General features: G+C 45.5%; 1 protein-coding gene across 2 annotated transcripts in view; it reads left to right on the top strand.

Annotated features, from left to right (window-relative positions):
• The window catches only part of LOC147632332 (Nucleotide-sugar transporter family protein), a 145,063-nt gene that overhangs the window by 115,347 nt on the left and 14,630 nt on the right, over nt 1-15,086 (top strand). The window contains exons 6-7 of one of the 2 annotated variants that reach the window (XM_086807156.1): nt 3,426-3,500; nt 14,183-14,207. In XM_086807156.1, the coding sequence (XP_086663282.1) occupies nt 3,426-3,500; nt 14,183-14,191 (84 nt within the window). In that variant the 3' untranslated portion in view covers nt 14,192-14,207. Of the gene's footprint in view, nt 1-3,425; nt 3,501-14,182; nt 14,208-15,086 lie in introns of those variants that run through there. The other variant, XM_086807155.1, reaches the window with a different exon arrangement.

Genomic DNA, 15,086 nt, shown 5'->3' with positions numbered 1-15,086 from the left:
CCGTGGCACGAAATCGAGTATTTCATGCACGTACCAAGCACATAGAGATTCATTATCACTATGTCAGAGAGAGGCTACATGCAGGGGAGATCAGTTTATCTTATTGCCCTGCACAGGATAATGTTGCAGATCTATTCACAAAGGCTTTATCTCGAGAAAAGTTTGAAGCTTTCCGCAAAGCTTTGGGCTTACTCTCATACAGAGAGTGATCTGCTACCTTGTACAGGTTCACACTTCCACTACAGGGGGGATTTGTAGACATATGCTCACTTATGGTAGTGCTATGTGTGAACAGGGCTTAACCAAGGGCACTTTTTCCCATGTGGTTTTTCCCCTTGGACATCAAGTGTGAAAGGACACTCTAACATATAATATTTTGTACTTCTATATTATATGGGTGTGCCACACATGCAAGGGTTGACTTGCATTTTGTGGATACCACACTTTTGGCTCTCTCTCTCTCTCTCTCGCTCTCTCTCTCTCTCTCTCTCTCTCTCTCTCTCTCTCATTTCTGTGTGTGAGCTTCTCTACCCTGCACCTAACCCTAATGTGCAGGTTTGTGTGTGAGTGTGTGAGTCCAACACCCAACATATTTCATTTCATTTCATTTCAAATTTCAGTTGTTATTAAGTTGTCCATTTCAAATTGTGATTTTAAGTTGTGCTATTACGCGTGTGGGTGTTCAACGGAGTCTATTCCCACTTGAGGGAATCGGTTTCACGTACCACTTGATCGTGAGGACTCGGGAATTGTACCACTTGGTCCGGGAATCGTACCGCTTGATCTATCTTGCTACCAGGCTCTCAAGGGGAATAGTACCACTTAAGCCACTAGCTTGCTAGTGGAGCTAACATTAGCTTACCGCTTGAGCTACACACCTAGACTCCAGGGATCATACAACTTGAGTCCACAATTGAGATAATTGGGGACTAATCCAAAATGGTGACATCCCCCCCCCCCCCTTCCCCTTCTAAACAAATTGAAAAGCCTTAAAAAACACTTCAAGGAGCTCTAGCTAATCCTTGAAGTAATCTCGATCTTACCATTTTGCTTTCTATGCAAATACATGACTAACAGCTAGGACAGAGTCCCTCGGAGCACGTGCATCAAGAGCATGCTCTCTACCTCTAGGCATAAAAGTAATCTTCTTCCCAAGTAAATTCTATCAAGGGTCAAGATGAGCATGCAACGGTATACCAAGTAGAACATCACATTCGTACAAAGGAGCTATAAGAAAGCTCTCAGGATCCACATAACCCTAGATGTGTATGCAAAGTTTCTCAATGATAGGGGTAACCTTCACATCTTTCCCAACGAAAGCTGACCTTTGTCATGTGCATGCACATACATGCTAATCCCAATCTAATACCTAATTTGCAGCAGATAAACATTAGGGTTAGGGAAGCAAGGCTCAGTCAGGCTCAAGAAAGGCTTAGTGTGGACACAGATAAAGTCGGCCAGGTTTACCTCAGGTCGGTGGTGAGCATGTCACTCCCCTATGGAGTAGGGTCATAGATTAGGCTTTTTGTTATCCTTTTTAGGAAGGCCAAAGGCCACAGATGATGTACGTCTTTGTACTCTATGAATATACTGAATACACAGCTATCTCTCTCTTTCTATTCTCTGTCTATGTTGATTGTTCTTGCATCAAGTGTTCCTATGGGCTGAAAGAAGACTCTTAGAGTTTCCGCATGCTATAGTGGTTTTAGAGCATGAGGCCATACCACTCATAAAGCAGGTATACAAGGTGTATAACATTTACACCATCCCTAATGAACTTCTCCTTGTTCAAGCCAACACTTAAGATGTTCACAAACATAACACACCACATGTCTTGGGGTTGCGTAGTTCTTGGCATCCTCTCAAGACAACCCATAACAAAGTAGGCAGGCAACATATAGCATACGCATGTTCAAGCATAAAAATTGTGTCACACACTCTTATGCTAGTGCAACACACATGCAGAAATCTCCGTTCACATAGCTGGTACCATCATGAGCTCGTCTAACACTAGATCCGAGAGTCCTGCTGCTTGATCTTGAGGACCTGTCGGGAATCGTACCACTTGGTGCTCCTTTTGGCATAGATGTGGGAATCACACTTCTTGATCTATCTTGCCACAAAGCTCCGGGAATGGTACCACTTGAACCACTAGCTCGCTATTGGAGCTAACACTAGCTCACCATTGGAGCTAACACACCTACACCCTAGGAATCGTACCACTTGAGTCCACTAGTGTTAACATATCCATGGATAAAACTGGCCAACTATAACTTCTTATTTAACTTACAAAGATAATTGGGGACTAATCCAAAATGGTGACACCTTGATCTGGAGCTGCCGTGTGGAGGGTTGTCGTGAATCTTGGTCCATTGACGTTTAGGTGATTGTAGCTGTGGTCCAAGGTGACTTTGGGAAGTTGATGCGCGTCATGGGCCAGGCAGTATGGTGTTTAGTCCTTTTGGGAGATCTGCAGGCGCACATGCCTTGCAGGATGCATGGTAGCTGGTGGGCACGGTCCAAGGTGACTCCGGGAGGTGGAGGCGCATCACAGGTTGGGGCAGTATGGTGTCTAGTTCTCGTGGGGGATCTGTAGGCACATGTGCCTCATGGGATCTCTTGCTGGTGCTGCCATCCTATATGTATAAAAAGCTAGGAATGGTTGTCAGCTATGAGGTGTCCTGAGGCCGAAACTCTACTCTCTCTGATGAGGGAGTCCCTGTGTCTGCTGATCTATTCGATTAGGGGAATCAATAATCATGGACAGTGCACCAAATCCCTCCCAAAAGAGGTAGTGGAATCTACCCCTGATCGCATAGTATGCTGTGCATTTGCAGATATAGTGCTCCTCCATCTCGATCTTCTTTACATGGTTCCTAGTTTGGATATTTAGGGATTCTTTTAAGTTGACCGAGCATCCTTGACTTGTCTTGGCTTCAATTTTGTAGGTTTTCAGGTTGTTTGAGAACGCAACCTGTTTGCGGTACAACACAATTCTAACCCCTCTGTACAGCTATTTTATCTGGAAGGCTCTAAAGAAACCTCCCTGCACCTACTTGTTGACTCCTAGCCCTTGGCACTTGAAAAATATTATGCACACCTATGGAAACGTACAGGACCTCGTACTTAGGGATCAAAACATTTAAAACTTGCTGAAAATGGGTATCTTTTGTATGTTTGAGAACTTCCATACAATCTTTTTTGTGTAGTTAAATATGAAGCTGCAAAGATTCTGTAGACCTTCAAAAAGTTTAAATGGAGCAATAACTTTACAACTTACTTGATTCTAATTATTCATGAAAGCCTATGCAGTGTTTATTGAGACCTTTGTGAAATCTCAAGCTAGTAGCCTGGCAGTATCTTGTGGTTTGACCAGTGCCTTGATTCTTGATACATGCAAATTGAAGGGGAATCTTTTGGTGCAGGTACCCGTGTTTACAAATGCAATTGGTGGCATTTTGGTGGGATTGGTCACTACTGCTGCTGGTGGTGTGAGAAAGGTAATTTTTTGTGTTCCTGTTTTGGTTTCTCTAAGTTGCCTTACCTACACATTGCCACTTACAATTGGTCAGATCATCTAGGCTATTTGTGTACTCTATTTGGGAGATGCTGCATTTTTAAGCCACATATTAATCCTTTGGTGTAAGACCTAACGTTATACGCAATCCACCAGGATGAACAAATGTGTATAAGAGACGACAAAGCTTGTTTAACCTAACTACAATGGTACCTGAATATTATGCGGTGAAAAGAAGGCTACATTATTATAAATAAAACATGACTACGAAGCACATAACAGGCATGAAGAAACAGGCAGTGAAAAGAAGGCTACATTATTATAAGTAAAGCATGACTACTAAGCACAGAACAGGCATGAAAAAAGAGGCGACGAGTGTCCGTGGTGTCCACTGCTCTGCCAGTGTGTGGACGCTTATGGAGCCAAAATGTGGTTAATGAGACCTAGATAGTGCATGGAGTCCACTGTGCACAAACCATGTGTGTACCTAAACAAACAAAATGGCTGATCTAGTTTCATAATTAATCTAGTTCAAATTACGGTGATTGCGTGTCTAGCCTGTGGGGAATTGGTGTGTAAGTGTAGTTGCACTTGCAAACAAGCTCGTATGCAAGTTCTTGGTGGTCAATGTATGAGTAGTAGCACTCAAATGTGCACCAATTTAGAGAGACTTTCGATAGCTCATGCAAGTTATTCTGCAAATGGAAGCATATGACGCCCAGCTGCAATGCTGAGTGGCTTCTGGAACCAAGTTGAACAGCCACTCCATATTCCCCCTTTTAAATCATGCACACACATTTGAGTCCCATGCAAGCCTTTTCATATTATCAGTCGGCACAACCTTCACTTTCATAATATAACACTAAACTCTTTCCATGATAGATATCTCTAATGGCTTCCCACCAATTTCCAACAGAAGAATGGAGTAGAGAATAGTGGTCTTCACCCCAAATGTCTCTTTTGAAACATCTTTTTATGTTTCTTATGTGACCAATGCACTTAATCATTAAGACTACAGGGGTATTTTATGGATATTTCCATCATTTCATTTGCTTTAAAGGCATAATAGTTGGTGCAACCTGCATCAATGGTGCGTTCTGAACTTTTATGCCACTTATATTTAGGCTGCCAACTATTTTAAGTGCTCAATTACCTCAAGCTCTTGTCCAAGTTGTAAGATAGATATCAGCCCTTTTGGCTGAATTCCTTTGGATATCATTGGCTTTGGTTGCAGAACAACTACCCATGGCACTTACAAACCTGATCCAAGACATACATTGCCTCTGTATTCCTCTACGTACATGAGTAATAGGACTGTAAAATGTGGAAGTTGCGGTCTATTGACTCCTCCTGTGTTAGGGTCATAATCAACGAACACTGTGGGAGAGTGGGTAGTAGTGTTGAGAGCATTTCATGAAACATGTTTCATTAGCGTTCCAAGAATTTTTTCACGTGTGTTTCATTCCTATACGAAACATTTCATGTGAAAAACGTCCCAACAGAATGGAAACGGCAACCCCCAAAGCGTTTCAAGAACGGCAAAAAATGAAAACGGAAATAGACCCCAATGCCATGTCATCATACCATGTCATAGGACTATTCCGTAGACAAGCATGCACAAGTAGGATTTTGTGCAAGATTCATAGTCACATGGGACGCGAAATGGGGACGGGGAACGGGGATGGAAAAGATTGAGAATGGCCATTCCGTGTGACTATAGAGTGACATGGGACGGGAATGGGAATGGGAAGATGCTGCCATCCCCAACATTCCCGAGTCTAAAAATGCCCATTCCCTGTGACAATGGCAAGATTACAACTTTTTTGAAGGTGCACCACAATGGCAATGACACATGTGCACTTGGGAGGGCGCTCACAGCCTTTCCATTGACAACTAGGTAGGACATTATTTTCACAAGTGCAAGCTTTAGTAATGTAGCCTTTCCCAACTTGGTAGTGGAGATAGGTCATAAAAAACTTGGACTTCTTCCCGTTCTTGTATAGCTCATTTTCCTCTAACAACTAGGACTTGTCGCACACCTTGTTCATGCAAATCCTTTCTAACTGAAAATACACGTATGAAGACACACATGCTCAAGACTTGAATATGTGTATCAACACATGATGGAATGTTGCGTGTCAAACCGAAGGACACGACCACAAACTTTTTTTTTTTCCGGGAAAAAGACCCTTCAATTAGTTAAAGAAAAACAGCTGCAAAGGGCTAAAGAAAAACAGCTGCAAAGGGCTAAGTACAACCACGACAGGCTAGATACAGCCTCACCTCATATTAAGGGCAATGATCAAAGGGGAAGAGATGCTTCTCCTCTGGTTGGCCGCTCTGTGAGGAGAAGGCTATCTCATAAGAAGGGGGGTTGGGGGGGGGGACAACCATACAGGTGGTTTGTTATACCAAATGGGGTCACCGCTTCTATGTGTGAGGAAAGGGCTAGGCCTCCAAAGTCTCAAGAAGGCTTCCCGCTGCTTTCGCATGCGGTTAGAACCTCCCTGCAGCTTCCCCCACTGACCGCGGAGGGTGTGAACGATATCGAGCCATGTGCTCTTGATGATCTTAGTTGGCAGAGTGTGGTTGCCCTCGATGGCCTCGCTGCATCTGGCACGCTAGATGTGCCAGGCTGCAATGCTATTGTAAATCTCCCATCATTGGCATGAGCCTGCTCGCGAGATACCTGCCGGTGGGGCTGTGACTAGTACTGCAGTCTGCTACAATACGATGGTGGGAGACCTGAAGGGCTAGTCCTCCCCCATCCTCCTCGTAAGTCATGACCACTCTAGCCTCGGTGGCCCAAGCAACAGTACCCCAAGTGATGATCCGGGTTGATGCCCTGTCCATAGCAAAGATGCGGAGAATCCACTGCCAAATCTGCTGAGCCTTTGTTCAATCCCAAAGGCAATGTCGTTGAGACTCCTGGGGGTGGCCGCACCTCGGGCAAGCTACTGACCGACCTCTGACTGCCATCCAAGTACCGACCGTGGACTCCAGTGTGCCGTCAGCCAAAGAAAGAGAGTGATCTTCCTCAGCCGAAAGCTATCCCAAAGCCTCTTCCAAAAATCTGAAAGGAAGCGCTGTGATAGGCCCTGAGACTGCCAGTGTGCTGTTGCTGCCGGTGTGCCATCTATCTCAGGCATCCTGATCTTGTGGCTAAGCCGCACTGTATATGCAAAGAAAGGGGCATCCAGAGTTTCCACCCGATCTGTGGGATCATGCCAAGTCCACTCTCCAGGGTCCCACTGCAACCGCGTGAGAGGTCGGTACTCCCAAATCCATAGCCGCCAAAGTCTCTCCTTGGCCACCTTGGCCAGTGTTGGATCTATGTGCCATGCCCGTGCCCGAAAACCAATCACATGACCATAAACTTGTAGTGGCCACGTTCTGTTCAAAATGCATTCTTAGGACAACTGACTTCAGAGTTTGAACTTGGTGATATCCACTCTTAAGGTCAATCTTGGAAAAGATTTCTTCGCCAATGAGCAGTTTGACAATGTATTCTATGTGGGGCATGGGAAATTTTCTCTTGATTGTTAGCTTGTTAAGGGCCTGATAATCAACATAGAGACATGTCGAGTCATCTTTCATCTTGGCAGACAAAATCGGAGCTGCAAATGGTCAAACACGTGGAGATATAAACCATGGTCATGTCGACTTTTCTAGATGGGAGTCCAGCTCTACGTCTATAGACAGATCAAGGCAGTATGGAATTTTGTTTGTCATAGAAGATCAATTTGATGATCTAGTGGACCAGAGGGTGGTAAGTTGGGGTGCACCAATGTTGTCTCGCCATTATCTCCGAGACCTTGTCCATAGGACATAAGCAAGCTTTATCTTGGATAGGAGCATCATGAATAAAGTCTTCACCTTGTTGGGGGTGACCGTGAGATGGGGGTTTGGCAGCTCTGTCGGGAGGACTTCGTGGTCCTCCTAGATTTCGAGAAAGCCTATGACAACGTATGACAAGGTGGATTGAGCCTTCCTTGAGGGCATTATGCCTCGCATGGTCTTCTCACTAGCTTGAATTGAGGGGTCTTGGCGTTGTAACTCCCAAGTAGCTCCACCCAAGTACCTCGCTAGCTCGCATGGATTTCTGCTTTGAATACCTCCACCCTAGTTGCACCTTGTAGACCTACCATGGATTCTCTTATGGCAATAATGCAAGCTCTCTTGCACACCAATCTTCAAACCCAAGATGGCCAAGAGGAAGCCCAACACTATAGCAACATGAAGACGACGACTTTGCTGGTTACCCAATCGTCAACGCAACCCTGCCAACAACTTGACAGGCCGAAGATGCCCGTCTCCTAGCTTGGGAGAACCGCCTTCAAGTGTCACAAACCCCTAACTTTTCGGGGCATGCAGAGAACCCTTGGCATGCATGTGGATCATGTGGGAAGGGCCCATGTGGAATCCAAGGGCATGGTAGGATGTTTTAGATCTCGGGCAGGGTTGTGGACATTCTTGGATAGTGCCAGTGTGCATTTCGGGTCTTGTGTAGGTGGAAATACTAGAAAGGCTGCCAATGACGTGATAGCTCAAGTGGTAGAGATGTTTAGGTCCTTAGTTCAAAACCCCACATGTATGTTTCATACTGCCATACATTAGGGAGAATCATAGTTGTCACGGTACGAAAATACGATACGGTACAGGAATTTTTGGTATGATATGAAATTTTCGGATACCATATGATAAAATATGTTTTTTTTTTCCACTTACAACCTATGGAGCTTCAAGCTTAAATGTGAGGAAAGGTTGGGAGGGGAGGAGTCTACAGTGCTTGAGGAACCAGAACATGGATATGTGTCTCTCCCAGTTGGATCTCCCGATTGTCTCCAAAAAAGAACCTGGATGGGTAATGCAATACCAAAGGTCTCCCAGTGTAGCGTTTATGACTAAGGGACCGTCCTTGCACAAATACGAGCAATGCATCTAGGGTGATAGGTTTAGGGACTCCTCTCTAGATCAAAATGGCCATGTCCAAATCTTCTCCCTCGTACATAACTTGAGAATTCAACTGTCTAGCCTACCTATACCAGGGATCTCCAAGTGATGTAGCAAGATTCTCTCATCCTACCAATCAAGTGTACACTACCAGTCTACCTTGCCAGAGTTGCGAAGTATTGCGAGCCTTTGGGATCTTCGTTAAGCAGGTTTTCTATATTTTTTTTAAGCATTTGGAATTTTTTTTTTCGGGGGGGGGGGGGGGGACTCGTATCATACACAATACCATATGATATTGCACCGTACGAACCATCCAGTATGAATGGGTTCGTGCCGGTACGAGAAACATCTATGGGCAAAATGATAGGTATGATAAAGTATGATTCAGCTCTTGGTGGAGTTTCATACGTGGTCTTAAATTTGGGGCTATATACGCATGTGGGAGTTGGGACTTAAAAATAAAGTTGAAACTTGAAGGCTAAAAACCTAAATGTACATAGTACATAGTACATACTATGTACCATACATACTAATAAGTATGTGCGGTACAGTGTAGGGCTTTTTCATAGTATAGTGTTCACTCGCCAACTTGAGGCCCAGGTTCTTTATAGCCTGAGCCTAGTGCCTAGAGGGTGTGGACCAGCACTGTGTCACTTTCAACAAAAAAGTTTGAAATGTTTTTTAAAAAAAAGAGCAAGAATGATAGGCCAGTTTCATACGCCATTTTACCATACGTTAGCAAACGTTTGCTTCACCAATCATGCAAGTATGATATGAACTATGGCTTGGTATAGGGGGAGTCTGGGTCATATTGAAATGGGGGTAGTTAGCTCATCTGTAGTCCGTGTGTGGTGAACGATGTGAGGATAGAAGCATACCAAGATGAATGCACCCCTCCCTCTGCTATCGCCCGAGAAGACAGTAGTTCCAAGTATGGTAATCGTGACGAATCCATGGCTAGTATCCTCTGTATGTACCTGATAGTCTGGCATAAGGCCTCTACTGTCAGAATGCACAACGGAAATGAAAGGCAACTGCTGTAGAGAGCAAAACGCAAAATAGAGAGAGAAATGAAATGAAATGATATATTAACGTCCTCAAAAGGCCAAAATGACCTATGAGACCAAAAAGGTTACAACAATTGGTGGATTTGATACAATGTCTGTGTAAGACAAGCTAAAACAACTAAACAACTAATTGAAACTGAAACAACAACTATGAGGAAAAGTAAGGTACTAGGAGCTCCTAATGGATAACATCTAGGAAGGAAAACTCCAGCAACAAAGGTAAGCATCATATACATCACTATCCAAAGATGTCTCTCATCGGTCGATGGCGGATATCCTCAATGTCCTCCATGGTGAGTACTCTGATTGGACGTCTCCCATGCCGTGCTACTATGGTTCTGATCCTCTGTTGTAGTCTTCGCCAGTGTCGAGATGGGCCTCTCATCTTGGGGCGCCTGGACCGCCCCAGCTCTATAGCCCGATCAATCAGTGTATCTCTGGTGCGGCTATACTCTGGGGCTAGCTGCAATGCCTGTTGGCCTGACTGCTCAATCTCTGGTCGAAAGAAGTCTGTAATCTGCCTCTGTAGGTGTCTCTCCCTCTTTGATCCCCTCCCTCTCAAGAGACCCTCTCTATGTCTACGTAGCTCCAGCAAGTATAATCCGAGGCATCTCTGATCCTGGTATCTCATGACTCTGGAAAGTGGTCGGAAACCCTCTCTGAACAGGCAGTGAAAATGGCCTCGTATCTCATAATATACTGGACAGTGACATATGTAATGTAACTCTGTCTCTAGCTCCATCTGGCACAACTGACAAATCCTGGCCTCAGCTGGTACTCCTCTGAATCTGCCAGTCTCAATCTCTAGCTGGTGTGAGGATGTGCGCATCTGAAATAGCACACTGTACCCCATGAGAAAGATGAGTATCCATGTAGCTGGGTCTAATCACAAACCCATCCTCCGTGAGCTGGAGAAGATGATCTCTATAGAAAGCCATCTTCATACCAAGCTCGTGTGTCGGCTGTATCCATGTCCTCCTAGTGTCCAGGTGAGACAAGTCCTGCCTGATAAGTCTGGTAATCTCTGCTTGTGTGAGAGAGAGGGAGGGTGCATCCAGGGAGTACTGAAATGGAGGTAGCCTGTCCATACTAAAGCCATGCAGTTGGAACCAAGCTGTCATTTGTGCATACCAACATGATTCGTCTCCTTGTGATGCCAACTGTCGTGAAGACTCCAGGGCTAAGCGAGCATATCTGTCTCTAGGGAGAGCCCAAGTGCTATGTATAAAGGAGACTGATTGAGTGAGTGCCTCTACTACCAATGGGGGGGCAGCCATCTCTGCACGGATAATATCATGTGGTACGGAGGCCTTGGCCCTAATCATCCGGGAAATCATAGAAACCAAGGGCCTCTCCATACATCTCCATCCATCAGTGCTACCAGCTCGGCTGTGGTGATCCACTGAGGGTCCCCATATCTCCACTCCATACAGCATGGCTAAAGTGACCAAAGTGTCAAAGAGCCAGAGCTTTGTTCGAGGTTCTTGAAACTGAACCTGCGAACACATCCTCTCTAGTCTCCCCAATGCTGCATAAGCTCCGGTCAATCTGGTCTTCGCTGCTCTCCTCAAGGAAAATAGTGGGCCACTAAAAACCACACCAAGGTAAGTATATGCATATGTATACTCCACTGCCTCCTGACCATATGTAAAGGTGGGTATTGACCTCCTAACCCACTGTGCTGTGGTGTTAAACACCATCACCTTGGTTTTACTAGGGTTAACAGACAATCCACTGTCCTGTGCAAACGTGTGCAATGCATCCAAATGACGTTGCATCCCCTCTGGAGAATCTGAGATCAGCACAATATCATTAGTATACAACAATAGCGGAATCCATGTCCCTGCCAGCTGTGCTCCTCTGTCACCCTCTCGCTCTACATAGTCTGAAACCTCATCCACATACATCCCAAATAAGGTGGGAGAAAGGGGGCAGCCCTGTTTCACCCCAATAGTGGAGTGAACCATCTGAGATATACCCTGAGTAGTACGTACCTGCCCCACAACTGTCTTGTATAAAGCCATGCTTCCCCAAATCAGCTCTGTGGGCACTCCCATCTCCTGTAGTTTGCGCATCAGTCTGGCTCTCGGTACTGTGTCAAAAGCTTTGCGGAAATCCACAAAGCAACAATAAATCCTCCTGCCATATAATCTGCCCTCCTCAATAATAGCTCTGAGTGTCAAGATATTCAGTTTCACACGCACGGTTCGCGGGCGGGCGTTCCCTTACCCGGAGCTACACATTTGTCAAGCAAGCATGAAAACAACCTGCAATTTCAATTGCAAGAAAGCACATAAAAATGATATGCAATGCAGCATTGGTATGGACAATGCCCGTTCATGAGACTATACCAAAATAGATGTGCTCCAGGCAAGTACACAAGGTACCAGACCCAATGGAACACCAATCCACTAGGCATTTCCGGGCATGTACACAGAGGCACAAGTCCCAACGGAAAGCCAAGTCCATAGCATCACATGAGTGGCATCAATCCCCGGCATATACAACTGCCATGGATACCAATCCAATGTACATACATGATGAGAAAGCACGGGTGGACCAATTGGGTGGCCAAATGGTGACACTATACACAAGATCCAATACACAATGTACAAAAAGTGTGGGGGGCAAGGCCACATATGTAACATGCGGAAGCTCTGGGAGTCTTCTTTCAGCCCTAAACACTATTGGCAACATGCTGATGCAAAAACGCAGATATATAGAGAGAGTAGAGATGTGCTGGAAATTCAGTATATTGCTATAGTACAAAAAGGTACTCTTACACACAGCCCTAGGTTGCCTTGAATAAAAGGTGAATAACACCCAAGACTGTACCCCTATGGGACTCCTACTGACCCAAACCCCTAGAGGGTTGAATGCCTTAACAATGAGCACATGGTCCCTTTTTATAGGACCTCTCCAAGCATGGCCAACTGGCCGACTGCTGGTCGGCCAGTCCACAGTCCAGAACATCCTTTTCAGCGCTGCCCGAACAGAATATTCCCTTGATTAAGATGCGCCGGCTGCAGCCTTCCTCCGTTTCAGCCGACCAATGCTGGTTCAGCCGACCCCCCTGATCTGGCTCCTAACGCATGGTGTAGAAGCCCCTCCAGGCCTTGCTGTAAATCCACCCTTGTCCTCTTGTGCTCCACTTATGGTTCTTCAAAGTCTTTATCTGGCTGCCTTTTCTGGATCAGCGTCTGAAGTTTGTCCGTGGCATTGATCATGCACATGACAACATATATATATGGCCCTGGGCTGCTAGTCGACCAGCCCAAAAGAGGCCGACAGCAGCCAATGTCACCAATTGGCCGACCATTTGGTCCATTCCTAGTTTTTGCGTCTCGTTCACTTGAGGCCAGGCCGGTGTCTCATGTGAAGAGGCCAGTATTTTGCTGACATGGACGGGAGCCAGACTGGTGCCACCCGTGTGTTAGCAGGATGGTGTCGTATGGACGGGAGCCAGACCAGTGCCACCCGTGTATGACCTGGACTGTGTTCGATCCATGGGACTGTCACACCATGGAAGAGCCAGTATTCGTGCCGTGTTTTGCCTATGGGACTGTCACACCATAGGGAGACTCGTGCCTGGAACTGTGTCTTACCTATGGGACTGTCACTCCATAGGAAGACCAGGTTTTTATGTTTTTATGTCGTGCCAGTTTTGTGCCGACAGATATTTTGTACTTGTTCCATGAACGGGAGATATGTCCATGTTACTTTTTGCACATGCACACATGATTTGCATGCTTGAAACTGTTTTCGCATGACATGTATTTGTGTGTTTGCCTGCCTGACGTGTTACTTACTGAGCGGGGACGCCTGCCAGTGAGTCGTGAAGTCTGCTCTGTATTCTGACGAGTTTTAGTGCATGTGAACAGGTGGTAAGTATGTTGCACATGTAGTTTTTAATATTTAATTCTAACCCTTTTGTTTTATAAGGTTAGGTGTTCACACTTATTTAAAAGTGGGCACCCCCTTTGGGCACCCACTTTGGGGCCAAGGTGGGGAGCCCCACTTTTAAGTGAGTGTGGGAGTGGGCATGGTCACCTACCCCCACTAATCCCCCACATGCATTCGTGGGTATGTGATTGGCATCCTTGTGCACACAAGGGGGTCTGGGCACATCAATAGACACACCCACACACTAAATCTACACTCCCACCTCACCCACAACTTCAAAAAAACTTGTAGCACAAGGCCCCTTGGGCTCACACACATTAATTCCAAAATGTTCTACATCAGTGATTGAACATGAAGTAGAGTGTTGAAGATAGTCTCCCCCTTAAACACCCAAGCTACTCGGTTACAAAGTTTGGAACATGGCAAAACTCTACACCATAACACCGATTTTTAGTATACACAACCATGACTAACCCGATGAGGAACATGTTCACAGCACACCCACATCACACTCATGCATCCAAGGTTGGAGGGAGGTTTCCAATGAGGAACACGGCAGCATCCCCTTGTTTCCTTGCTCGTCAATTCTTGGATAAAAAAAACCTTTCATCTCTAGCCTCACATAAACAACTCCAGAAGCCACTATCAATTACAATTACATAGAATATTAATAATGATTGCCTATGAAGAGTGTTTACTCAAAGTATGCGCAGCTTCAACGTCCATTGTTGTTGACTTGCAGGAGCCTTAGAATTGATAAGAGTCTTCATGTAGAAGTATGGGCATCAACTTGGTCCGGTTCAGCTCAAAGATCACCATCATGGCATGGAGACGGGCACACACAAGACCTTCTCTCACTTACAGACAGAGGCGCATGTCTAAAACTAAAGGTTCTTTTTCACTACATTCGGGGTACTCTAGTTCAGTGACTGAAGCAATCAGGTTGTAAAGAAGCTTTTGTGATTTAGTTTGATGATGGCTTGCAAAACAAGGCTCAAAGTCACTGGAGATAAAGCTGGTTCTCACTTAACACACCTTCACCGCTCTCAGACACTGGCGGTGGCTATACAAACAAAATCAACACACATAAAAAACTTTGCAGCTGCGGCAACAGATACAATCAAAGAAACTCGCCACTGTGCTACCAGCGGCAGCTAAACAAACAAGCAACACCTCTACTCTCAGAGGCGGCAACCCCAACAAGAACACATACATGCCTCTGCTCTGCGGCAGCTATACAAACAAAAAAAACACGTCTCCTCTGCTCTGCCAGCGCCTCTCCTTTTATACTGTTAGAGCCTTGAAGAGTTCCTCTAGCGGAATCGGCAACCCCACGATTATCTGTGCCAAATTTGGTAAACGTGTGCCCACCTCCTCGCTGATCCTTGAGTTGAAATTTTACTAGGTCGAAGCTTTCTATATCGTCTCCCTACTGCTCGTCACATGGTTTCCCATACTTGATATACGAATTCACAAGGGTGTTGCGCACAAAAGTATGTGAGGCCAAGCCCTTCCTCCATGCATTAGCACATCATGCATGGCCAACTTCTAAAGACATTACTTTGGTGGATAGCCCTTCCATGACAACAGCTGCTTCCTTCTCGGTAAGCACACGACATGCTTGAAGAGCCATCACAAAAGTCCGC

The sequence above is a fragment of the Cibotium barometz genome, chromosome 13 (assembly GCF_041138505.1).
Source record: "Cibotium barometz isolate CiBa-2024 chromosome 13, ASM4113850v1, whole genome shotgun sequence".
Taxonomy (NCBI): Eukaryota; Viridiplantae; Streptophyta; class Polypodiopsida; order Cyatheales; family Cibotiaceae; genus Cibotium; species Cibotium barometz.
The sequence above is the reverse complement of the archived record's forward strand: the minus strand, read 5'-3'. Positions and strand labels throughout refer to the sequence as shown.